This window comes from Numenius arquata, chromosome 7 (genome assembly GCF_964106895.1).
Source record: "Numenius arquata chromosome 7, bNumArq3.hap1.1, whole genome shotgun sequence".
Lineage (NCBI taxonomy): Eukaryota > Metazoa > Chordata > Aves > Charadriiformes > Scolopacidae > Numenius > Numenius arquata.
The window spans coordinates 55,139,650-55,167,115 of NC_133582.1; the positions used below are offsets into that span (position 1 = coordinate 55,139,650).

Consider the following 27,466-nt stretch of genomic DNA (forward strand, 5'->3'; position numbering starts at 1 on the left):
ATAGAGCTATTACGGCTGAACGCATTGACACTTACTAAGCCAAGACCTCTCCTTACAGACAATGCGGTCGTGCATGGGAGCAGACGTTGCTTTGACCAGAGTGAGTTTCATTTTACTCCTCAAGTCTTGTTTTCTGCTTGTCTCAATACCATCTTAGAAACCCATTTTATTTCTTAGGCTCAGGAGGTCAGAAGGAAATTGAGAATTCTTTTCCATTACACTCCCCATCCAGTGAAACATTTCATGCACTCAAACCAGCAACCTGTGCCAGCCACCTTAGTTTTACCTGAACAAAATTATGCATAGAGAGCACACTTTGCATACAATTATAATTTTGAGGGTTTATTTAAACCACTAATAAAGAGTCACAACAGGAGAGGACTGCCCTGCTTTAAGGATGCATATGTATGCCTCTAAAAGGAGAGCAAAACACACTGAACTACTGAAGATGGAATAATTAGAAGCAGAATAACTGAAGACATTTGGAAAAAAATGCTCAGATTGCCCAACGATTGCCTGCACTCAGTTTTGTGATCTGAAATTTAAAGGAAATATCTTGCTGCTCACAGAAAAGCTACTAAAAGTTTGAACGGTTCCCAGAAGTAGGGTAAAAGTTGACACCTGACTTCTGTTCAGGAAAATTTTAAATTCAGAAGACAATATCATTCTGTGATTCTGTAATAGCTGACAAAGAACACAGGTGTGGCACACAGCTCTGAAGCAGGCTGTCTTCATGATTCTAACTACTACACCTTCTCCTCCCTTGTGGCTGCATGCAGATCCAGACCCAAACTTGGCTTAAGTACTATCAATTATTTTCAAATCCACTAAAACCGTGAAAGTAAAATACAGTTGATCCAAACACATAACTTCTGAGCTACAGGGCTGGCTACTACACCTCTAGTGTGAACGTCTATAGTGCAAATGGTCATGATTTTCCATCCCTCACCCAAGGAAAGTTCTCCAAACAGCAGACTAATAAGAGCATTTAGCTGAGTGACCTGAAAAGATTTAGGTAAGTCTCTAAGACCAGATGCATCCCAGTACTATCTGCCATTATTGCTTCTAGAAATTAGTTCTGCCTACATCATGAATTAAATAGCCACAAAAATGAGCTTGTAAGTACAAATCCACGGATATTAAACCTCAGATGCCAGAATAAATCCTGGTTCGAACAGACATTTCAAGACAATGACAATCCACAAATACTGAAGATGATCAAGTAGGCAATGTAGGAAAAGTGAAAGGACAAAAATATTAACATAGAGTTGAATTATAAATTTTGTGGGTATCATCTCCATAGAAACATGCACCAGACTCCACAAAACTTGTGGTACTAATTGCTTGAGTACATTTATTGCCCAACTGTTTGAAAATACACCTTAGGAAAGATCATGTTTTAAAAATATGCAAAACAACAAAAGGGAATATTACAAAATATGCTATGAGTTTATTATACACAGTTACATAGTAGAAAGATCCTATGGAATTTTTCACGTTTCATATTAGTAGGAAAGAAAAATGTACACAGCTACTACATGTAATTTTAAGGAGGCAAATATGACTAAATTTAATAGAAAGATATATTTTATTGGTTAGCTAGTGAGAGACAGGGCTATGCTTGTACATGTTTCAAAAGTCCTGCTTAAAAATGGGCGGTGAATTAGTAAGACTTCAAACACTAAGCTTTCTGTATTGTTTTTATAAAATATACGAAAACACCTACTGGTGTTGTTTTTACTGAGACACAGTTAAAACTACAGACTATAATACTCCATGCAAACAAGTTTTTTGAGAATCATTGTCTAATCCCTAATAGATTGTGAAAATAATTACAAAAATAAAACCAGCAGGTAGTTTCAACAGGCTTCTTATTTTTCTGTATCATATCACAATAGCAACATTTTCAATGAAATTGTCAGGTAAACTGAAATATTTCTGGCATCTTCCTTTAAACGCGTCCAAAGCTCCACTTCTTTATGGTGGTGAACTACTACCTGCAGAGAAGTCCAGATGATCTTTCCTAGTCCACCCTTTTTATAGCAGAACCCGTCCAAAGCCCCCACCCACAGGTTGCACCATCAGGAAGCAGCAACAGCACGAGACAGGTCTCTGCTCTACTTGCAAAGCGATCACCAAAAGAGCCTGCCTGGATCACACAGAGGTTCATCAGGGATCAGTCTCTGCCTTTCACAGAAGCTAGCAGAGATTGTTTTTAAACAAAAAAACCCCAAAAACCAAAAAAAACCCCAACCAACCAACAACAAGAACCAAAAAACCAAAAACCAAAACTAACAAAAGGCACAAAAAAAATGAGTCCAGAAGATGGATATCCTGGGAATACATGGCACAATGTGTAGTCAGAATTCACTAAGCAAAACCAACCCCAACAACTCAACAAAACCAAACCCTCAAAACCACGACACCTATTTCGCCATCATATGTAATAGTCATGAACTAGACTGACCCTTTACTTGACCTTCTTTTATGCTTCCATCATTCTGCAGCCAGAAGTTCCATATTTTAAACTGTACACTGTGTTAAAGTATTTCTTTTGTTTAAAGTCTGCTACCTAATAGCTTCGCTTAGTGCCTATTACAGGCCTTGTATTATGAGAAACGGCAAACAAAGATTAATCTTTATCCACCTCTATCAGATTTCCTTCCTCTTGAAGTCTCTTTCCTATTTCATATTTCCCTGCGGCAGATTTTCTGGGTTGGCAAAGAAAACCAAAACTACTTAAAGTTTTGACAAAGAGAAACAATACTCGCACCAGAACAAAAACATTCAAAAGAATCTGGAAGTAGACAAGGGTGAAGTAAAAATCAACCTGCAGAAGGTACCCTTCTGAAGCGGGACTGAAAATAATAATACTAGAAGTGAACTATTTGGTTTGTCACAAATAAAACCAACAGTTTGGGCTTCCTTACACAAACATAAGTGTTTGGTGTTTGTATATGCAGTGGTTGCGTACCCTGTTCTTGTCACACCTTCATGGTTGATGTCTGGCAGTATCTTTGCTTTTACTTTTCAACTCGGTTCAGAATAATCCTACAGAAACCCCTGTAATTAAGATGTGAAAACAATGCCCATGAGAAAACAGAAATGGAAGCAGAAGGCATGTTGCTTTTTCCAGTAGGTGCTAATAGCAGTTAATTTACTACAGGACTGAAATTACTAGATATGCTACTCATCTCTTTATGAGACCATTTTCACACTGTCCTTATTTTCACTTAATTAAACAAAAAGAAGATATCCATACCTGCTTGTTGCGGCAACCCTTCAGGGCTGATGCCGAGCCCTCTTCCAGCCTAAAGAATGCCGTTTCAACATCTGAAAACCACCAGATTTGTGAACCACCAAGTGCAACCTGGGCTGGGTAGTCAAATCCCCACTGCTCTCTCTGTTTCTCTTCACAGGCCAGTATCACCTCCTTGATGCTCGGGCGCACACTTTCGTGTACAGTTTCCTCAAGGTGTTGCAACCAAGACTCTCCCTTTTGAAGAAAAAAAACCCAAACGTGCACAAGTTTATGCATGTAACATAAGTGGTAACAATATAAGCAGCTCATCTCATTAATCTTTAAAAAGGATTTTCTTTACATAACCATTCATTACAAACTTGAACTGAGAACGGGGTGTTTTTTCCTTCCATTTTCTCTCTCCTATGGCCTCTTCAGGAGGATTTAGTTCAGAGGAGCCCTTCCCAGTTACTGAGATATCAGACAATGTTTGGTTTTACACATTCCTTTGTCTTAAACACACAGAGAGAGTGCCTTAGAGCTCCAAATATGACAGTCTGAAGTTTTACCCCGTGTCCACAGAACAGAAAACACAGACAATACAGTCTTTCCTATGTCTCCATGCACTCAAATGTAGCTGTATCTTGGAGAAGCTATCTCCAAGAGGCAAGCTGCATATATTTGCCCATTCAGTCTGGGGCCTCCCTGCTGAGACAATCAATCATTAGAACCACATGCAACATTGATTTTATGCAATGTGAATGCTTATCCATTCAGCACTGTTCTGAGAACAATAAGTTATTGTCTCAGAAGCTGCTGATCTGTTCTCTCTGACCTACCACTACCCAGTTAGCACACATTCTGGCTGGCCAATTAGCAAATACGAGGCTCAAACCCAGCTAAAACCCTGTTCAGCTGATAGGGGACATGGGAGAGAGCTGGAGGTCTGGAGAGGCGTGTGCTAAAGGATCAGAGAGGAAGGAACGGGAAAGCATAATGGAGGATGAAATAAAAGGGCAGAAGAAGAGAAGAAGTATGAGAAATGCAACATTCAACCATAGGCTTCATCAGTTCGGCGACTTTTAGGACCTCTTTTTCTTTTTTTTTTTCTTCTTTTTTATTGCTCCTAAACACTTAACTCTTTACACTTCTTTAAAAAAAACCCAACAAAACCATAACTTACATACAAGGGGCAGCTTGACAATTTATTAAATTAATAGTTTATTGCTAAGTTTTTGGCCACAAAATGTTTTGAAATTTGGAAGAAATAGTTGTAAGGGGTTTGTTTGGTTTTTTTGTGTTTTTTTTTTTTTTTCCTAAATTTACATTTTTAAAAGCAGCATTTCATGCCATTGAAAGCATCTGTGTAATCTGTATCTCAAAAAGGGCAAAATCTGTAAAGGATGTTTCACATAACCCAATGTACCTGACCGCTGCATCCACACCCTACATAGACTGGAACTACCTCCTTTTCTCTGCTGTACATCCCAAGGGCAATACTTACAGATTCTTCTATATGCTCTTGAAATTTAGCATCAGCAATGTTGTCAAAAAGTTTGGTAAAATGACAGGCCACCTGCACCCAAAAATACCAGACACACGAGGAAACCCTTTACCTTAGATTTGTGTCAATCACGCTACTTTAAGGCCTATTTCTATTAAAGTGGATGACTACCACGCTAACATTTGCTATACACAATAAGATTTTGTCGTTTAGCAAAATTTAACACAGTTTTTAGCAACCAACTGGAAAACAGGAAGTACTTGCACTAATCTTACAATCGTGTTTCTTATCCTAATGCTTTCAGCACACAGTCTTCAATTGATCTTAGCAAGTAAAATGCACTGAATTATCAAGTGATTAATCAGCATTTCATTCTTAAGTTCTAAAGACGATAATAAAATTAAAAAACAAGGGTTTTTTTTTTCCATAGTATTAGAAAACTTATGCCAATTGAACAAGTAATAGGAGTGCTTTTGATTTCCCGGGTGGCACAGACTGACAAGGCCATGCTACCTGACTGCTGCATGGTCACTACCGGAGGTTTTTATGGGAAAAGCTGGGGCGAAATGGTCACAGATAAAGCACTGAATAGAGTTAACCACACTACTGTCAGTTGTCAGAAGAGTCTGAAGGACAAAGATGGCTCAATATAAAACTGAGAAGTCTCAAAATTGTTATTAATTACGGCTAATGCTTATTTCACAAATTGTTGTTTCAGGTCTAAATGCCTTGTGTAACTACACACCTCTCCAAAGACCATGAGCTTTAAAGATCACTGTCTACACACCAGCATGCTCTATGTGTGACAACTAGAACAGATTTGTTTGGTTGCTCTTCTTATATGTGGCACAGAGCAATGCCTGGATGAAACAAGTCACCGAGATTTAGTTGTGTGAAGAAGCCATGAGACTCTGTCATCATGTTTGAAAAGGCTCAGTGTTCAAGCCTCACAAGCTCTTCATCTTCTTGGAAAGTATCAGTTCTTCTGTTACGTGTCACATCACATCTAAAAAGGCTTTGCCTGAGACACACCAATAGCTCTAGCACTCAGAGAATTAATGGCCACGGTTGGACAGTCACTGAGGCCAGAAGTATCATCTGGCATGTAGATAACATAGTAAAAAGCTTCTGAAATACATCAAAGTGCCTGTGTTTCTATACAAATTGGTCTCAAAGTGTCACAAAATCTAGCAGATGATTGTTCAAGGGAGGAAAACAGAAGGATAGCTACAAAAACATTCCTCATAGAATGCTCAGCAGCTCAGTCAGTAACAGCCTAACAGAGACCATAGATCTTTCAGTCGTACTTATCATCACTACACACAGCATGCCTGAAATTCGATCAATCTGTGCCAGAAGGAGAATAGATTTGATGATCTCATTGACCTTTTCCATTTCTAATCCCTGCAAACCTACAAACCAAAAAATCAAAATAAATGCAAATTGGTTGTGGCTAACTTTCCAGCGAGAGACAACACTTCTCCTCAGAATGATGGTTCAATCTCTTCTTGCTGAACATGTTGCATTTGTCCTGTGTGGGGGTAAAATGTTTATTACCTTCCTTACACAAAGTGTTCCTATTTGTAAAGTAAATCAACACTGAGAAAACAAAGGTGCAGTTCTATGATACTATCTCCTCACATGGTTAGCTGGAAAACTTGCCTTTCTGTAGACAAAATGAAGTATAACAGTCTGCCAGGAGGTTCCCCTGTTTTGGCTGTGTTCCTTTTGAAAGGATGTCTAGCAAGTCTGCTGAAGAAAAAAAAAAAAAAAAAAAAAAAGGTGAGGAAAAGCAAAGCGCTTGATTTCTAAATATTCAGCCAGAGCTTTTTTTCACAAAGAACAAGTCTGAAAAGAAGACAGATTTTAATGACATGTGCCTTTAATCACCCTAACACCAAGAATTCCCTCCCAGTTAGAGAAGAAATCAGACCAAACAGTAAAACAGAACAACACAGTCCACTTTTAATTTAAAATAATAACAATGAATATAGGTCTAAGGTACAGAGAAGGTGGCAAATCTCATGTTTCCTTCCCAGAAATTGAAACATAATATTCTCTTTTTACTCATTCAGACCAAAGAACGCAAGAGAACAGAATTTTGCCAGAAAAGCGCCTGAAAAGCTATGTTTGGCTAAGTGGAAACTCCCCTTCAACCTTCCAGAGTCCAGCCTTAGAAAGTAAGGGACATGAGCATAATTTCTTACTTGTCAGAACAGTTATTTGTAGATAAATGTACAACCTGCCTATAGAACATTATCATACCTTAGCTTTTCAGAACCACGCATAATGAGAACTTTCCCTGGCATACATGGACTGAACTATAAGTATATTGATAACACAGAAGACATTCTGTTTACTAAGCAAGGGTTCAGTGACTTTTTTTTGGTCAGAATGAACAATTAAGACATGGTATTTTGTTAAAGTTCAAATATTTAGGTTGATTGCTGTAATCGCCTTTGGCCTATAGTAAATAATAGACCATAAACTTGCATTTCATTTATCACTGTCCAAAATGATATGGCATTTTGCAGAAAGGGTTTCTATAATTCATAATTATTGTATCTATCTCTATGTGACACCAGGAGGTTAGAAAGCTAACAGAACACAAATAAAAGAAGATATTAAAGTCATGCGAAGGAATGACCTGCAGAACTTTGTCACAAATCATTGTTTGTGTCAATGTATCAACCAGCAGCTGCCAGTCCATGCAAAAGGAAAATAAGGCAAATAATTAGTTTGATTTTAATAATAAAGAATGCAAAATCCACTTTTGATATTCTCCCAAGTAAGCCCGAGACTCTCGCAATAACATTAAACCGGTGGGCTAGAAACAAGCCTATCAAAGAAATACTCAAACTAAACTGTCAATATGGTATTATTTTTAAAATATCTATTTAATTACCCAGAAAATAATTCAAATGCAAGTTAGAAATGGACATAAGACACAAACTACTAACTTTGAAGCGTCTGTTGATTTCATCAAATCTGTTTGCATCTTCAGGCGATTGGCTGCTGCTATCTTCAGAGTCAGTGAAAATACTTTCAAGGTGAGACCATGTGTGTTGAACTTCCATCCAAATGGAAATGACACAATCTGCCATGTTTAATTTATTTTGCCAACCTTTCACTTGTTCAATGAGATATGCCACATATTTGCTTTTCAGAATCATTTGCAGCTGAACCTAGAAAAACAAAACAAAACAAAACAAAACAGGGAAAAACTGCACTAATCAACATAATTTATCAAACAGGAACTAGAGCCAATAAGAACTTAACAAATTCTCCTGTAAGTTGTTATTGTTGCATATCATAAGAGAAGACATCTTTAAACACTGCAATTGGACAGCATATTATTAAATGACTTTTTTAAAAATTTAAGAAAATATAAGCTTAGAAAGCTGTAATTTTGTTAACTCCTACGTGGAGACGAGAATTTTTTTAGGATATATATAGTTACATATCATACATATAATTTTCTAGGACTAACATCTGGAGAAAACATAACTCTGCAGTAACTCTACAAAGTTTCAAGAAAAAAGTTTTAACTAACCAAGCATATCAAGGGAGTGAATAATATTGATATATTATTATATATCATATATATATATGATATATTATTAACAGTATTTCTGTTAATTAAATCCTTACTTGATTGTTATCCAAAGTTTCAAGCAGCTGTTCATCTGACTTTAATAAAGGAGCTCTGTTCCTGTGATGCTCTTTCTTAGAAAATTCCATGGCAGCCCATGCTTGGCTGGTTTCTGCCAAAATCTGGGAACAAGAAGAGTAGTAATAACACCTGTTTACACATATCACATTTCTTATTTTGAGTTGAGAACTTTAATTCACAGAGATGGTAAACTACACCACAGACAAGAAATTAGTTTCACTAGGTTGTGAATTTTGCTCCTCAGGTAAGTCACGTGAAGATATTAATTTCTATCATTAATTTCTTGAAACAAAACTTAATCAAAAAAATAGTTTGTTACATACTATTCTGGAAAAAAAAAAAAAAAAAACAGAAGGAAAAATATGGGCATTTGTCACCTTTTCAGTACGCAACTCTTTCACAGCATTGTCAACTATGTGTTGGACTTCATCTTCTACTTTATGAAGCTGGAGTTCCAGAAGGTCTGTCAAGGTAGTACCTTCTGCTACTAAAAGCCTGACCTATAAAGCAGAGAGACAGCAGAGAGCAAAATAGATAAATGAATAAGAACAGACATATGCATATAACAAAGTGTTCAAATGGAATCCAGGTAAAAAAAAAACAATGAAAGGGGTTATATGCACTCTAGATACTGGATATACTTTCAGATTTGCACCTGAACTGTCAACTTAATCAGCCTAGATGAAATGTTTCTTGATGCTGTTACTGGGGTTTTTTGGGTTTTGTGGGGGTACTGTGTTGGGTACTGTGACATACTATATGTCATAGTATATCATAACACTAAAAGGCAAGTTTATTTGCACAGCTGCCACTGAAGTTGATGTAAGCTACAGATACAGTATTTGCACACTAGAAATCTTGGGGAGTGGTGGGAGTATCTACCATATGTTGTTACTGCTTTGTAAGACAACGATTAAAAAAAAAAATAATTAAATTTGTCAGAGAATTAGGTCCTTTTGCCTGAGCAGAGACCACAAATTCACTTCTCAAGCCACAAGATACCCTTGTCTGAAACCTAAATCTCTGCATGTGAGAACCCAGCAGAAAAACAGGATGTTGGGACCCTCGGAATTATTACGAACCCCTCCCAGACCAACAATCAGACCAGGACCTAACACTGCTCCACTTACATGTTGAATAGTTGGCAGCAGTGGCTCCACCACGTCTGACAGCACTCCTGCATCTATGGGCAGAGCATGAGACACCGTCACCAGGGTCTCTTTGGCTGAATACTTACTCTTGTCACATTTGTGACCTGGTATCAGTGTCTGTCTCTGATTGCAGGATTTGCAACTCCAGTATTACTCTCAGCAATGACATAGAATCATAGAATGTGTTGGGTTGGAAGTGACCTTTAAAGGTCATCTAGTCCAACCGCCCTGCAGTAAGCAGGGACATCTTTAACTAGATCAGGTTGCTCAGAGCCTCATCAAGCCTGACCTTGAATTTCTCCAACGATGGGGCCTCCACCACCTCTCTGGGCAACCTGTTCCAGGGTCTCGCCACACTCATTGTAAAGAACTTCCTCTTAATGTCTAATCTAAACTTACCCTGCTCTAATTTAAAACCATTGGCCCTCATCCTATCGCTACATGCCCTTGTAAACAGCCCCTCTCCATCTCTCCTGTAGGCCCCCCTTCAGGTACTGGAAGGCTGCTATAAGGTCTCCCCAGAGTCTTCTCCAAGCTGAACAACCTCAACTCCAACTCTCTCAGCTCAGATTCTTCACCTTTAACTCCAAGCCCCTGTATACATCCCAGGAACAAACTTTTTATCCTGTCCTAGTTTGAGGTAAAGACCACATTTCCTAAGGAATAGGATTAAAATAATTGTAATAATTACTTGCCATTAACAGACAACTTGTTGACAACTTTCAGAAACATTTAGGTTTGTCAGAAAACTCTACTTTCCTGTTTCACGTGCGGATATATGGGAGAGTCTAGGAAAGATTTCACTGGGGTCATTGGTTTATGTGGCAGATAAAGTAAAGGCTCTGGAAATGGACTTTCCAGTACGGCACTAAAGTAATGGAACCGTATTAACACTGCATTTACACAGTGATTTTATGATTACAGTTGGATCAGAGCCATTTACTTTACCACAGCCCTAATGATTTAAGTCTAATTTTCTTATTAATTATTTATGCAGATAAAAGTATCCATAAATTTGATAAACTCAAAGCCATCATTCAGAGGGGTAAGAGAGACTCATCTGCACACAAGAGCATGATGAACATGACACAAGTGATCAGCTCCTTCTCTATTCCGTGACCTGGTATACATGCCACAGCGAATGCTGCAAAAGCAGAAGGGGAATGCAGTTATCTCAACCTTCTCCTCACTTTTACCACCCCTATCACAGCCTATGACCCCCAGTATCATAATTTTGAAGCAGTTAAAGCCAAGACATCTGCTGTAAGTCTGGTTCTTCTCTTAAAGCACTACTAATTGGGCATGCAATGAAACCTATTTATTCCTGAATAAAATAAACATATAAACAAGAAGAAACTTAATACCCACTAGGTTCAAGGCTTTCCTCCTTCCATACTCAACTGCTATTCTGTCTATGAATCACAGCTGTTCCTTTAGTGTCCTGCAAATAGTCTGGGGGCCTTTATTGCTATTTTTTGCTTTGTATTTCCTTTGTCCCATTGGAATGGTCTTCTGCAGGGCTACTGTCAACAAAACATTGCAAATACTTCAAGCAAAGGAAGTGCCCTCCCTTTAAATATGAGTATCTTTGCTGCAACTCCCAACACTGGAGCTGTGTCTAAGGGCAGAGCAGATAAATCTCTGCAAATTCCACCTTTCTCTAAAAATAATGACTTTCTTCTGTCTTAAAACCCCACGTTCTTTATTCTTTCACATACTGCCTCAATTCAGAGATGTGACAGCATGGTTTTGACCATATACCTCTACGAGGACTGGAAACTCATCCAGAAGAATACAGTTTTAAAGAAAAGGCTGCAAAATAAAACATGTTCCAGAACATTCAGTTTGGACATGAGTAACAAATCCACTGAAACATCAAAGTGGGTGGGAAGAGTGAGGAAGAGGTGGGACCGAGACAGCTAAATTGCAGAAAAAGACAGCTATGGAACCTGCCTTGGCAAACCTTCCGAGCTCCACATCCATCTGTTCCACATTAATCTGTCTCCACTGGGTTTTAGCCCAACCATCAATGTTGCTCTGAAACAGAAAGTACTGATAAAAGTGTCAACAACATTTGGTAAAGACGAGCTTCTGCTATATAACAGATAAATGGATGCAGGGGAAAGCTCATCATACAGCAATAGCTCCTGGACCTTTTATTTCCAACCCTACACCACCACTAGCTAGAAAGCATGTAAAATAATCCTTCTTCTCAAAATTCAACCCCAAAGCCAAGCATTTAAACAGTTGCAATACTCCAGTTTCTGAGATGCACACCTTTCTTGTGCTATTGAACACACACTTGTATCCGCTGATAATACACAGATGCACCTGGGAGATGTGGGGGAAACTGCCCTGCACCCCTTCCTGGCAATAAAAATGCTAGGCAAGCAATAGTGGAAAGAAAATCTAGTACATATATTTTTAACCTTGCCTATGAAAACAACTTCTTGAGGTAAACAGAACTTTACAAGGCTGATTTCCCATACAGGGCTGTACACTGACTTTTTTGGACGCTTGCTTCTGGCATTCTACAGCTTTCTAATACACAATCCTCAGTTCTGAAGTGGAATTTTCTGGCTTTCTGAATTTTTACTCAATTATTTTAATGATTCAAGGAAGTTATTGGTATTAAAACAGCTCAAAAGGAAACTACAAATCTTATTTTGTTTTGGGCTTATCTTGAAATATATTAACTGGAGAACAGAGATATTTTTACTCTGGGTATCCTAAAACATAGCATCTATAATTTCAAGAACAAAAGTAATATGACAATCTTCAGTGTTCTAACTTTTTTTTTAAACAATCAAAACTATTCTAGAATCAAATTAAGAGTATAACATTCAGAATTTATTCTAACTTTATAATACCTTTTAAAAAAAATCATCTTACGTCAATGTAAACACTAATATCGCAAACTTTCTTGAGCAACTGCACTTCTTCTTTGACATTGTTTCATTTGCTTGTAGTCTGGAGCAGCTACTTCAAATAGTTTTGCAGATTCCTGCATTAGTAATATTTCCTTTTCCAGCATCTCAAACTCTTGATTTGCCTTGAAGAGGAAAAGAACAGTCAGTAAAGTACAGTTATAGGATATATTGAGCTTACCTAAACCTGGCAGTGAAACGTATACAGGATGTATACATGATTCAGTGTAAGAAAAGCTGAGAGCCACTGTTGCAAAGAAGTTAAAAATCTACATTTGCATTGTCTGCAAAAGCACGCAAAAGGCATATTTAGCACTCTTTGTTTGAACCATAAAAATAAAATCCACAGCTAATTTATACTCTTGTAATGAATCTCCTAACTTACTAAATGACTTCGCATTACTTTGAAGTTGTACAAATGCTAACAAAGTCTCTATGTTTTAAAGGTCCACTAAACGTTCCCCTCTAAACTCTATTCAGAGCACATTGTGCTAACTTTTAAAAAGAATATAAATAAAGAACATGTTCAAGTATTCTTAATTTTTATTTTTTTTTAAATCAGTGAGCATATGCAACATTAAAAGAGAAACAAGGGAAAACCTAGATTTGATGGTGATTTTTAAAATTTAAACTGTGATACCTAGAAAAAACAGCCAGTAAACCCTTCAGAAAAACCCATTCCAACACAATGAAGAAAATACCTTGACGGTTTTTTCGTCTGTGTCAAAAGAAAGTACAAGAAAGAGAAGCCTGAAGTCAAGTCACTTCAGAGTAACTGGAAGACTACTTTAAGGTATACATCAAAAATCTTACATTTATTTTCCCAGCCAACCCCTTGGTCCTGTTTGGACCAGACAGACACAGAAATAGAAATTCCACTGTTGACCGGAAAACCCACTGAAACTGGTGAGAAGTTTTCATTTTGACTAGTTAGATTATTTGATGAAAAACAGTAGTTGAACTTTTACCCAATCCTATTTAGTACTCTTTACAGTGTGGCGCATCTCCCAAAACAGACCAGACCAAGGTCTCTCATACACAGGGGTTGATCTTAAAGCCATAGCTTAGTAAGCTCTTCTTTTAGTCCCAGCAGATGAAAGACTGGAATTCCACCCCTTTTCCCCAGAGATCAATTAACAAGAAAAATTACAATTCACTCAGCTGTTACTATTTTGGGTTTACATTTCATCATATGAACACATAAAACCAAACTGAATACATATCCTTTGCAAGTTATTCAAAGCTGAACTTTTCATGGACTATATGTAATTCTGATCATCAGTTTAGTGGATATTCCTTTATTTATCCAAGAGATTAATTTTCCACTATGTGCAGATTTACAGATTTCGACATGGCACCCAAGGTAGAAGCTCACGGCACAGGAACGGAGAGAGAAATATTCAGCTAATCTAAATTAGCTTTGTGTAAAATGGACAACTTCATTCTGTTGCTCATGGGTGCAGAAGTGGGTGAAAGCATGAGTAAGCCCTCAGAAATTAACGGGGCTACGCCTCTGTAAACTGCACAACTGAGAGAACAGTTGAGGCTCAGGATTTGAAGACTGATGCTATTAAATGAATTTACAACTAAAAATAAACTTCTTGCAGCTTACAATTAATTGGACTCAATATTTCCAAACACAAGAGGAGAAGATGTACCTGGTAATATTCTGATCCCAGGTGTGCTGCTACCCTTTCCACCTAGACAGACATTTGGAAAACATCACCTAGGAGTTCATGTACTAGTTCATAGAAGCCACCACCAGCCTCTTTATCTGGAGAAGGTTTAAACTGAATCTCTGTGTCACTAAGGATCATTTGTGCTTGAAAAGTGGAGCTGGCTTCAAACTGTCTTCTGTGTTCTTGAAAAAGAACTCTAAAGAACATATTATGGTGTTATATGAACCATTGACCACAATGTTTTCAATGTACTCTATCTAAATCTTCTGAGAGGCTGAGGAGGAATCTGCTTGGAAGAGCTTTTAACTTCCATAAATAAGTAAGCAAAATAAAAACATCTGAAAAATACTTTAATAAATGGTTGCGTTAATGTATATCTTCACTCAATACACCACCTTGTTTCAGTACTAGTTTATATAATCCATGTATATTGCAAAACAACACTCTAATATTTCTTGTTGCAAGTGTGCTCTTGGACCATACTTTGGTCAGTGTAGGAGACTCCTGAACTTCCCTGGAGTCACGTTTACACCAGCAAAACTCAGCGCAAGGGTAAAGGTATCCCTGCATTAAAGAGATTACAGGCTGGCAGAAAACTATCATACAATACAGTAACTTTGATGGAATATCCACATTTTGTAAGAATACTTCTGCAAGTTTGTTCTGCATTGTTGATAAATGTCAAAAAAAAAAAGCCCTTATTTTGATCTTTTAAAATAACTATCAATAGTATAAAGACAGTAATTAATATAAATAAAATTAAGTCTGAAACTGAACTAAAAGGTACTCTTCAGATGGTAACACTAAGATTAATGCTGATGTGAACACAAAAATTTGTTGCAGTAGACACAGAGGTAGGTCCCTCAAAAATTAGTAAAACGGGGCAGAGAGGAAAAATCCCCTGTTTCTGCATTCATGTCAGTGTTAAATTGACAGTTGGACTCGGTGATCCCAAAGGTCCCTTCCAATGGCTCAGTCACTTGTAGTCACGTAATAACAACAGTTCATATTTAAGGATATTATAATTTAATTTAGCATTCATAAGTAAACTGGTGAATTAAATTACCTGTTGTATATTTTTAATTACACATCTAAGGAAGCAATATTCACATTTCAAATCAGAATTATTTCACAATATATCTAGTGCAAAAAAGTGTTTCAGGACAATTTGTCAGGACAATTACCTGTGGGGATCACAAGAACAACATAACTCAGGGTAACAAACATGAGACAGCAGCACTGTCATGACTGCAGCCTGCCACTCATTCCCAATCTAGCAAAGCACTACTGTTCTTTTCAAAAATTGCCAAAATTGTTCTCTCTTCTCCTGATTTGTCTTCAAACGTCAGTCTTAAAGAACTTTTATGCAGTTTGTGCAATTTCACAATTAATTGAACAAAGCCATACAGGTGACCAAGTATTAATACTCAATATTTAACATTTATATCACCACATGAAAATAAAGCTCCCTTGGCCATCACCTCAACAAGATGACAGATCTGGTAGCTATCTTCTAACAGCATTTCATGTATTTTAGCAAGTCTTTGTCATCCAGGTATAATAGAGCTTCCTTTTTTACCTTTCCTGAAAAAGAGGGCATGTTCCATCCAAGCATTCACAATTCCCTGGATTGATCTAACCTTGACCTTTGATTGCTGAACTCTCTGCTCCAAATCACACACTGACATTTTCACTTGCATGACGGCAGTCCCTGTGGGTTGTCGCTACCACGTGCGTGTCTCTTCTGCTTCTTTTAGCAGGCCATCAGTAGTTCTCAGCTCTTTTCCCATCAGAGGATATTCTACCTCCAGAGTAGTCTGCGTCAGTCTGTTGTACAGCTGAGAGCAATGAGTTCAAGGCTTCCGATACACTGTTCCCTGGAAAGACACGCACAGGATGAAATCCCTCTAATGTCCCACACATGATATTATGCACTTTGCTGGGCAGAACAGCTATTTGAGGGAGGTTGATAGACTATGAAAGGGAAACCATGCAGACCCCAAATGTCTCAAAACAGACCAGGCTGCTAGGTAGAAGGCAAGCCATGGGAAGGCAACTGGATGCACAGTCTGGAAGATCCAGGCTGGCAGTTCCCCCAAGTATCCAACCCTCAGTTAAACTTTCATCATCCCTGAGAAAATATTATTCTTTACAACTTGGCTAAATCTCTTTTCTGTTGCAAGCCACTCAGAAAAAAATAAAATAGAAATATTAGTAGCCAAACTGGACATTTAAATTAAATCCAGCCTCTTTGGAAAGGTTTATTTAAGAAACTTCTTCTTTTCTAACTCCCTCGTCCCCAACTAACGTGGGTTTGGTTTGTTTGTTTTTTAAACACACTGCACAAAACTGCACATATATACCCAAAACACGACAGATGAACTACATGCACTTCTTCATAGCCAATAAAGAAATTCAGATTTAGTCCTGTGACTGGGTGTGATACGTTTTAAAAACGCCTATATTTTACAGATCAAAAAATCCATTTAAGACAGTTAAGGTCTGAGAAACCCATATCTGTGCCCTGAAAGCTAAGCATCCTTTGGTCCTCTTCAGGGTCAGACCCTGAGTCACACCACGGCTCTGTCCTGCATTTGGGGCAATTGCATCCACATATTAACCAGACACATACTGCACATTGCCTAGTCAGAAGCATGTAAAACTTGTTCTTGGAAATATGTGGCCACTATTCATATATCATACGCTGAACAGCATGAACCTTGAAGCTTCTGAGAAACAAATTAGCTGTAAGATGACAGCTATCGTTTGATAAAGCTCCTGATTAGTACTGTCAAACCCAGAGGCAAATAGTTTCTGAAGAACCTGGAAAAAAAAAAAAAATTTAGTGATGACAGTGAAAACAGCACAGTAATTGATGCTTGGTATTCCACTTGTACTTCTGTCAACACTAAGCCTACATACATGAGTAAGAGTGACTCAAACTTCAAAACTAGTACTCATTGACTATGCTTTACTTGGCAGTAAGCTGGAAAGTCAACACACCCACAATGCAGACCGATCATTCCGAAGTGTGCTATAAAGGCTGCTTTTTGTCCTCAGTCAGTCAAGTCACTAAAGGAGGACTCGTTGCCTCAAAAGCAGATCAGCTCAAACCATCTTACAATCTCCGTCTGGCCAGATGGGATAATTGCTGCACTTTACCCAGCAGCTTTAAACCATAATTCAAGCGTCTCACCAACACTTATATTTATATACAGGGAATATATATATACGTTTATATGCAGGGAATCCTCCACAGAGGTAAAGGCAAAACCCAGCAAACTACATACAGACCTGAAAAGGGGTGTCTTAAAACCACATCTCCCACAGACAAGGAGGCTTCAGAGCATCCTGCTGCCTCAGAAAGCAAGAAAGGAGGAAAAAAAAAGCAGCAGGTCTCTGCTGCCACTGGCTTCTCCTTTCTGAGGCAGCTTCGTAGCTTTGTGCAGGGATTAGCAGGAATTTAGTGTGAATCGTAAGGGATTTTATCAGGAGCGATGAAATTTAGAAGTACAGTATAGCGAGTCCCGACCTTAAGACAAGGAAAGCTTTGCTACGGATTTTAAAGCAGTACCAGGATTTTACCCCAAAGACATTAACAACCTTGCGAGGCTTCTGCATGTATTAAACCTGTGTCATTCATTTAGTTCAAATCTGGTTTACCACCATTCCTCTGGGTTTTTAATTACCTAGGTTAAGCCACATATTTGCAAGAAAAATCAGTGTGCATACACACAGAATATATTTCCTACCACATCTAACAGAACAGTAAATTTCTATATACTGCTAATAATTACATTATTATTAATATACATATTAATTTAGTAATAACAACTTTAAGATTTGGGTCCATTTCAGAAAATTCACCTGTTAAAATAACCTTACCCAAAAATGTGTTCCTTGCACGCACAATGCTCTCTCTCCTTATTGCGCTGTCAAAAATATCACGCAGCAGGTCTGGGCTCCCAAAGACCAGCAAAGCCTGCACCCACCAGGAGGCTGAGCCCACCTCCTCATCGCCTGCATCCCTGCAAACCCAGTACGGCCCCTGGGTACACGGGGGTCAGGAGCATGGGGAAATGGCAGGGACATAGCTACAGGAATCAGCTGGCTGGAGGGATTTTTGGGGGAGAAAATGGGTGAGTGTAAGTGTAAAAAAAATAAAAATTGGTCATCTCATAGAGAAGAAATTAATTTAAATGGAGTTCAGTCAGCAAACAGATTAGAGGAAGGATGTTTTTAACCCAGATTATTTGGGGTGATTGAATCCCACTTGTGATGGCAACTATTTGGATCAGGACTGCAAAGAAGAGAGCACCCATTAAATATGCAGCTGGGGCTGGGTGATTTAGGTTTTTTTGAGTGATTTATTCACTCAAATGTCTTTGGTGAAAGCCACCTGAATGTTTCTCCACGTGTGGCACTTCCAAATAATTCAGTCACCTGATCAAGAGAAAGCCTCCAGAAGTCTTTTCTTAAAAAAATTAATTTCTGGTTTAAGAAGAAGTGGTAGACACTGAACCAGTTGTGTTGGAAGCCCATCTCATGCCTAGTTCCATTCAGCACTATAAAATTCCCAGTTTCCCAACCTCCAAGTTCATAGACACTTTAAAATAAAAAAGGGTGCGATATTACCACATTACTGTGATCTGAAGGATCGTATGTTCTCTTTCTGAAAACTTCACAGCTTTCCAGAAACTCTTCATTTGTTCAGCAGACCTGCTTATTTAAAATTTTCCCCTTGATTCCAGACTCCAGCTTTTCAAATTCCAACATGTTAATGAAAATTTCCTTGATCAAATGAATAAAAATTAATTAATGGTACGCCCCTAAAACAAACAGTAACAAACCTGATGTTTGAGATGTTTTTTGCCTCATTTGACCTTCTCTCTTCCAGTTTGGCAGAATGGGAAGTTATAAAATGTGCCATCTAAAACAATTAATATGAAAAAAAGCAGTGGAGCAACAGGTAATTCCAGCAAGGCTTTATTCTGGTTGAGCCACTTAAAAGATTAAAATGCAAGTGGAAATGAATTGTCCCATAGAATATACAAATATAACTCCACTTTACTTTTATCAGATTAAGTTAAAAGAGGCCTAGACCAAAAAAAAACCCCAAGCACTACTAGACACATACTTTCATGTATAAACAGATGATCTATTATCATAAGACAAAATGTTGCTATGAAAATTAAACGTAAATCTTTCTCAGAGGAGTAAAATTGAACCTACTTTAACCTCCTTTGTAACATATGCCAAATTAATTTCTATGGTCTCTGATTTCACTTGAATGAAGTAATTGTTTTACGCCCCAAAGGGATGAAAATAACTAGTTCCTTGTGTGTTCAGAAATGCTCAACACCTATTCTCTTCAGGAGCGAACCACAGGAGCCACGGGTTCCCCAGGCAGACTCCTGGTGGACTGCAGACCACTAAGGCTCAGTATTATGATCTACGACTTTGCTGTCTGTGTAGGTTTGAGCGGCATGTTACAGCCAAGGATTGCTTATGAAACTGCACAGAGGCTCCGTAAATGGACAGGATGGTTCCCATTCCACTTCTGGTAGTTAAGGATACTTAACAACTTTCTATAACCAGTTTGTTGTTCCTCCTTCTGCTACTAACCAGACTGAGGAGAAGCAGGAATCATTGCAGATACCCAGGTCATGGAAATGTGAAATTCTACCTCGAAGTGAAAGAAAAAAAAAAATCTGAAGCCTGCAATCATTTTAAAGAGACAGGCCAGGTCTGACCACAAGAGGTCAGATAATGCTCCTGACTAGTCTGGCACTGAAAGTGCATCTTGACATTCTGGAGAGGGCTAGGGCTGAGTTCTCCACTGCCCCTTCCAGTGTTACGTTCAGTGGCTTGGCATCCCTGGGGGTGTTCAAGGCCAGGCTGGATGGGGCTTTGAGCAACCTGGTCTAGCGGGAGGTGTCCCTGCCCACGGCAGGGGGGTTGGAACTTGTTGATCTTTAAGGTCCCTTCCAACCTGAACCATTCTATGATTTTTTCAAAGTGGAAGAGGACTCCACGTTTGCTTCAAGCTGGATGTTTAGCAAACACCCACAGCTTATTTCTTGTCATAGACTGTAGAAGCTTGTGCTATTTTGCCCTTCAGCAGAAGGCACAACAGGCATGGTCTGGGCTGCCGCTGGCATGGGGTGACATGGGAAGGATTCAGACTCATACAAGCCGTTAGGTTTGGGCTCTGTTCAACATAAATAAAGTCTGTTCTTTTACTGCTCAAAACTTTTATTAAAATCAAGGTTGCAGAGCAATGCCAGCCTCTACAGGTGGCAAGATGCTGGTGAATAATATCTTTCCGTTGCCTGGTAGGTACTCCACACATGTCTGGCCTCAAAAGTTCAGAGGAGACCTGAAAATTTTTGCACTTTTTCACAGTAGACTATTTGCTAAGTAAAGGCACCTGATGAACTACGGAAGTAGAATCCTTTCTTCTAGTCATACATTAACAGAAAAACTGCTTAAATAGATTTCAATTCACTAGCACAAAATCATCACCCCCATCAAGAAACCAAAGTTTTAACACTGAGATTTAAAAAAATAAAAAGAAAAGACTAAACACGTGTGTACTTTAAGGTTTTATTTCAAAACTTCAACAGTGATTTTTAACTATGAATAAAATAGGCAAGACAATACTTGTGAGCGTAAGCTGTTTGCAGAGCTAGTATTTTCTAAATTGAGTAACATTATAGAAGAAGCTAGCATTTTATTACATCCCATTAAAGTTTAATTTGATATACAAAGTAGTATATTAGCCAAATATTTCTTTATTGTTAACTGCCTTGTTTAATATCTTTTAGCAGTAGAATTTATTTATCAACAGATTTACTGCAGCTAAAGAATCAAAAATGATGCTGAAAAAAAATGCACATACTAATTGATTTTGCTACTCCTATACCTCTCATCTATTTTTATGACAGGAAAAGCATCCACAAAGCTTTTTTTAAAAGAAGAACAAAACCAAATAATGAGTGACCTCAGCACACAAAGGTACTTGATTTAACATGTGTATGCCCCTGCAGCCCTGATACATCTCACCATCATGACTTACACTGTTATGTCAAGAGAAATTATAGATTATTCTGTAACACACACACATAAAAACAGAAAAAAAATACACATCTCATTCACTCTACCCTTACTATATTCTACCTCCTTGAAAATGTCCTTAGAAGCAGAATAATAGCTACTTTCTTTGCCTTTTAAGATCTTAAATTTTTGAACAACAGGACTCTGAAGCTCGAATTTAACAAGGGGCTAAAAAAAACCCCAAAGATCATGGTCACCTGTCAAAAGAGTAGAAAGAATAGAAGGTAGAACCCAAGTAACTTACAATTGCACTTAGAGGATTAATGAACAAATACATCTCAAGTCCACTAGCAGATAAAAGCTGATCCATGCCAGCTGAAATCCATGAAAGGCCCCAGAAGCTTTCAGAGGGAATGAACTGGGCTCTTCATAACGTTCACTTACCTGACATCACAACATCACTAATAAGAGGCACGGAAGAAGCAGAGGATTACACACAGCTCCCAACAACATTTCATATTTGGGAAGTAAATAAACTTGCATATCTTGTTCAATTAAAAGAGCTGTTTCACTTGTAACAAGCTGTGATTACTATCATTAAACAATAGTATCAGTTTCAGAGCCAAATTTGGCAATAATTTCCCAAATATTCCCAAATGTGTTCTCAACTTCATTTCTCCACAGTCTGAGAAATGTCATGGGAAGAAATTTAGAAAAGACAGACAAGAACAACAGAATTCCTTATAGCTATGTAGCCCTTTGTTGCTAACTTCCACTGTCCTCTAATGTTTAACTCTGTTTTTCTTTGGCAACTTATGCAAAGTCTGATTACTTTTGGAAATCATTATCAGCTATTTGCATAAATAAAACAACAACAACAAAAAAATCATTTTGGTGTTTCATTTTTCAGTGTGCATGGGCAAAGACAAACAAAAAGAAAGTTCTCCTTGATGTCTACAATAATATTTGAAATCACTTACTTGCTTTTTATATAGTAAAGGATTCTCTTTTCTTGTTTTCCAGAAGTTCAGTTCAGTTTAGGGGTCTGGATGAAGGCCATGCAGAAGAGGTTCAGCAGTATCCTTATTCACAGCATCATGAATCTGATGTGACCACCTAATAACCCTTGATTTGATAATATGTAGTACTGCCCTGGAATTAGGTTCTTGTCTGCAAAATACAAAAAAAAGCCCCTGAATTTCAAATCAAGTATTGTACTGTGAGAGTACAGAGATATTTTCCCTCCCCTCTTGATGAACAACACTGAAATTGGGAATTTAGTTCTGATCAGAGGAAAATCATAAGAAAAAAAGCTGAAGGTATGGCTAAAAAGGCTGTTTATGAAGACACAGATCACACTTCCAGATTTATTTACTAATCAAACAACAGTCAAACACCCTCTCAGGAATTATTGGTAGCAGATTCTTTGAACGGTTCCTTGCAATTATTCCAGATGTGAAAAATTTGCATGTTACTGTTTAATTTTCTAATAAGTTATTTACATGGTAATTTGGTATTTGAATGAATGCTGTTAGTTAACATAAATATTAAATAGATTTCTTAAAATATATTGTTATTACACTTTGTCTGTGTTTACAAAAGGAAAAACTAGCAAAATGCAGCAAAGCATTTTAATAAAATATTAATGGATCATTAAAGTTTACATTCTCCCTTTCATATCCTATTTTTCCCCCATTCAGTCCTTTTATCTAAGCTACTTCATCTGTTCTGCCCCAGTTTTAGCTCCATACTCACCTACACTGTTCTGCCTGGCAAATCTGCTTCACTGCCGTGACATACAGCAAGGAGCTGACCCTGACCAGGGCCTTCAAAATCATTTATTATTGACAGGATTCTAAATCTTTGCTTATCCAACAACATCTCTGCACACAGTCAGTCCCAAACTGAAATCAAACCTTTGGTTTACTTAAAGTGTGAGTTCTCTGGGACATAGCTCAGATTATTGCTGTTTCTACAGGCGATAGATGCACATCCCAATGATGAGTGACACGCTCCTTTTTTGATGTCATCCTTTGAGATTAGTACTAATCTAATTGAAAACAATGAGATGCCTTTTATATTAAGAGTTTAGTTCACATTAAACACTCAAGGTAACAGAGAAGTGCCTTGGAAAGAAGTATCCTTCGGAAAGGTATTTTTTTCTGTGATGCAAACATATAAACGCCAATTATGAATTTTGTTCACACATTTATTTTGAATCCTCCTTCTTCTTTCACTACAGAAACATTTCCCAACTTCTCCCCACATTGTTTCTTAAACCATGTCAGTACCGAGTTCTGCTCAGGACAGCATAAAGGAACTTAAAGTATGTCAGTATTTGTCATGATGCTTAAAATTAAGCACATGCTCAAATCAAAGTACTTTGCCAAATTGGGTCCAAGACATGGAAAGATGAATTAAAACTTCACACCAGCCTCCCAAGTGAGTTTCTGAAAGAACGTCTTCATCAGTGTAGGGTTTTCAGTCACTTCAAGCCCTCAAGCCCTCAAGGCTGAAAGTATTTTACTGCCAATCATCCAAATCGGTGAGTAACCTCTGAGTTACAGAATTCAGGGAGATGGATTCCTTGCTGTGAACTCAGTTTTAGGGCTTCGTGCAGTTAAAGATGTGCTGCCACATCCATAGCACGTCCCACCTACTCCTCTCTGTGCCGGAGTGATTTACAAACAAGAAACTGAAAACTAACAGAAAGGGAAGCAATAAGGAAAACAGTGATGCAAGTCTGCTCTTGCACAAGTAGCTACAGAGTCTGCTTTTAGGGTTCAGTTTTGCTTGTTTTGGCAGTGCAGACATTGAATAGCACAAGAGCAGCCTCAGCATACCTGTTACTTTGCAATTATTACTGAACTGTGATGTGCAAGCAAGATCCGAGCTACAGAAGCCAGGATGAGCGGCACAGTGCTTCTGTTCATCTGCTTTAACCATCACCCCTCTCCCAAGACCTAATTTATTAGGCAGCGACAGAGTAACAAACAGTTTCTTCAGCACTTTGAGGCTCACACTCCTCCATCTAAGCCTTACACTACCTGTACGCTCCCTACAGACTCGTAAGACAAGACATTCATTTAATGAGTTCATTTGTGGCTTCATGAAGGAAGTTACGCTCTCTTAACATAACACACCCATTAAACTTACCACACTTCATAAATCTGGTAGAGTTTGGGTTTGCTCCAGTACGGAGAAGAGGAGCAAAACTGACATTTTGGGAGGTTATTCTGTTGTTGAACACTTAAGTCAGGGTATGAGATGTCACTGGAGCTCAGAGACCAGATTTAAATATCAAGGCTATAAATGAAACACTTTACGTATATACTGAGCAAGCACTAAATTCACGTCAAAAATCTCTAAACTTTCATTTCTCATTTAGTCTCTCCTTTGCAAAACGTCTTAAAATATTTTCATTTTAAAATAAATTTTAACGCACTTTAAGGTCCCTTCCAACCCCATATCATTCTGTGATTCTGTGATTTTGCTGAAGACTATTTTTTTTTTTTTTTTTATAAGACAGATGAGCAACACATGGAGACTGGAAGTTACTAGATAAGTAAGTTAAAACTTTAGCAGGTGCTACTGCTGGGAATTTTTGGCTTCTTTTTGCAGAATATGCAAGTTAAGTAAACGGCCATGATAGCGCTACAGATACCATTTGTGACAACCAAATCTCAGATGTTTGTTTCCATAACACCGAACCAAAGGAAAAATAATCCCATTCTCATTTTAAGCAGAAATACCTAAGCCAGCTGAATGCCTGCATTAGCTTTCACAAAAATCAGCTTCCTTAATAAACACAGATTTAGCAACGAACTGTGAACTTAGTTGTCAACTTCCTCTTTTCTTTATGCTGGTCACAATTCGCTCTCAGTCTTTTGCTCTCCCTTACTAATCTTTGAAAAAACCTTGACCTTTCCAGACTGCCCAACAGCGGATTTCAGATGCATTCAGGTTGCCGTGCTTGAAATCCTTCTCTTTTGAAATCGACGGGAGTTTTGTCACGGGCTTCAATCAGGAAGAGATTTCCTTCTCGGCAGGAGAGTCGCGGTTCTATCCCTGCCCCTATTCATAACCGCTGTCTCTCAAGATCAGACTGCTGAGATAATGACCAGCCTGAAACCTCAGTGCTGCTAACAAAGTACTAAAAGACAGGAAGACGAAAACCATTCTTTTTGTCATCGCCATCAGTATTTATACACAGTATCTGTAATACTGTGGCATAAATGGCCCACACTTATTTCCTTCTTGAAACATCAATTTTACCATAGAAATGCAGGAGTAACAACTAAATCTGTCCTGTGAAACCTGTTTGGCTGTCCTGGCCTTATATTTGGGTCCTCTGAATCCCAGCTATGGACATGGACCACTATATTGGTCTCTTCCTCAATGCAAAATTTGATCCTGGATCTGTAATTACAAAATTTTACTCAGAATTAGAGTATTTCCATTTAAAAAAAAATTTATTTTGATGAGGCAATGCTTTTCAAAATTTTGGGAAAGAATCCCAGATAATCAGGGTTAGGACAACAGACACGACCCAGGACCTGGGAAGAGTAGTACAACACTTTGACATCCATGACGTTGCCTTCTCGTACCAAGCGTGGATCCATCATTGATTTAAAGCAGAGCTTCAAATGCAATTTTGAGAGAATTTTCATTGCAAAGGTAGGAGTCTGATCTGGATTACAGTCTCTCTCTACTTTTTGTTTAAGATAGTCATGTAGACTCATCTACACTTCAAAATTAAATATTTCATGTTATTCCCAGACCTTTTACAAGACTAAAAAACCTCAGACATTTTGTATCCAGCCCGAATTCTGAGTGTCCGCTACACAGTATTTTTAGTAAAGCAGGAGGTTTCTATGCAACTTTAAGACATGTACACTAAAAGAAATTACACGTATATGAATTTAATTACTTATGCCTTGTTCTTTAAGACTATCTCATATAAGTACTTGTTTTTATAGCTTAATTCCTAATGACTCTTACAAGTTTGGAAACCCTAAAACAGCTTGTTCATCTTAACGATTTACTTCTCAGAAGCAGCACAATTTTAGAAAAACTGGTAGAAAACTAGGTACTTTTCTGTTTCTTATTAACTTCTTATGAGCTTTCCTCCTTCAGGAGCCATAAAAGCTTTTAATCATGTGACTTAATAAACTGTTTTTACATCACAGAGTCAGCAGAGAGCCGATTTGAGGTGATGATTCCCTGGGTGCTTAACTGCTGGTGTGGTAGCTTCTCCATGTCATTGCTCCCAAAGGAGAGGCGGTTAGTCATCACTGCCCACAGGGGAAGTGACTCATCCCTCCTCTTCCACAATGACATACACTGGACAAGAAGCACACCACCCATCACTGCACCGAGGGTGGCTCTGGAAACCTGGGCACAGGAAAGAATATATACGTCATGCTGTAAACAATTCAGATGACAGCAGTCGCATCCATTATACAAAAAGCAATAAAAAGAAAGCAAGAGCGACGTGCTACACAGATCTAAGCCTCCAGCAACAAGCCATCTCTGATGATTATATAGAGAGTGGGTAGCTATTTTCTTTAAGGGGCATTTTTTTCCTTTCATAAGAGTTATTTTGCATCAGTTGTCTCTGGTGCCAGTTAAAATCTCATTCTTGGTTTTGCAGCTTTATTAGAAGTATTTGGCTATAATTACCTCTTCTGTGAATGCTACTTTATGCCAGGATGATGTCTGAGACAGCTCCCCAAACAGAAGGTCCTTTCTGTTGCTCTCCATTCCAAGGCATTCTACGATCTTCTTCATAGCACAGACGGCTCCCTGCACCACTTCACGTGGCACCTGAAGCAAGTGAGATGCAGGCTTTCAGTTTGACAGTGTCACTGTTGCACCACTGCTTAGACAGAATAAATGAGATGAGGAGAGCCCCAGCTACCCGTCAGAGCTCTCCAACAACTGATGCATCATGAAAGTCAAAATCTCAGCACGTTTTGTTGGGACTGAGTGGAGAATGCATGGTATGTAAATTGGCAAGTTGCAAATCCAAAGAACGTTTTCCAGAACACTTATACTACATAAACATACGTATATGCCTTGGTCTTCCTCCTAAACCTGCTGTTCCAGCTTCCCTATGGATGTGTCTTTTCCAAGCCTCTGGGCTTGCAAATATGACTATGCAAATCATCTTTTGAAAACCATCTCTAGATAATCCACACCACCTTTCATCAGTGCCATATTCCAACATACATAA

At 38.2% G+C, this 27,466-nt stretch overlaps 1 protein-coding gene across 1 annotated transcript in view; it reads right to left on the bottom strand.

Moving 5' to 3' along the window:
• Positions 1 to 827: 827 nt before the first annotated feature.
• Positions 828 to 27,466, bottom strand: part of LOC141466809 (dynein axonemal heavy chain 11-like) — a 30,091-nt gene continuing 3,452 nt past the window's right edge. The window contains exons 3-9 of the mRNA XM_074150906.1: positions 9,549 to 9,601; positions 8,796 to 8,918; positions 8,397 to 8,519; positions 7,706 to 7,930; positions 4,668 to 4,817; positions 3,263 to 3,496; positions 828 to 1,001 (exon numbers count right to left, since the gene is read on the bottom strand). Of these exons, the coding sequence (XP_074007007.1) occupies positions 828 to 1,001; positions 3,263 to 3,496; positions 4,668 to 4,817; positions 7,706 to 7,930; positions 8,397 to 8,519; positions 8,796 to 8,918; positions 9,549 to 9,601 (1,082 nt within the window). The remainder of the gene's footprint in view (positions 1,002 to 3,262; positions 3,497 to 4,667; positions 4,818 to 7,705; positions 7,931 to 8,396; positions 8,520 to 8,795; positions 8,919 to 9,548; positions 9,602 to 27,466) is intronic.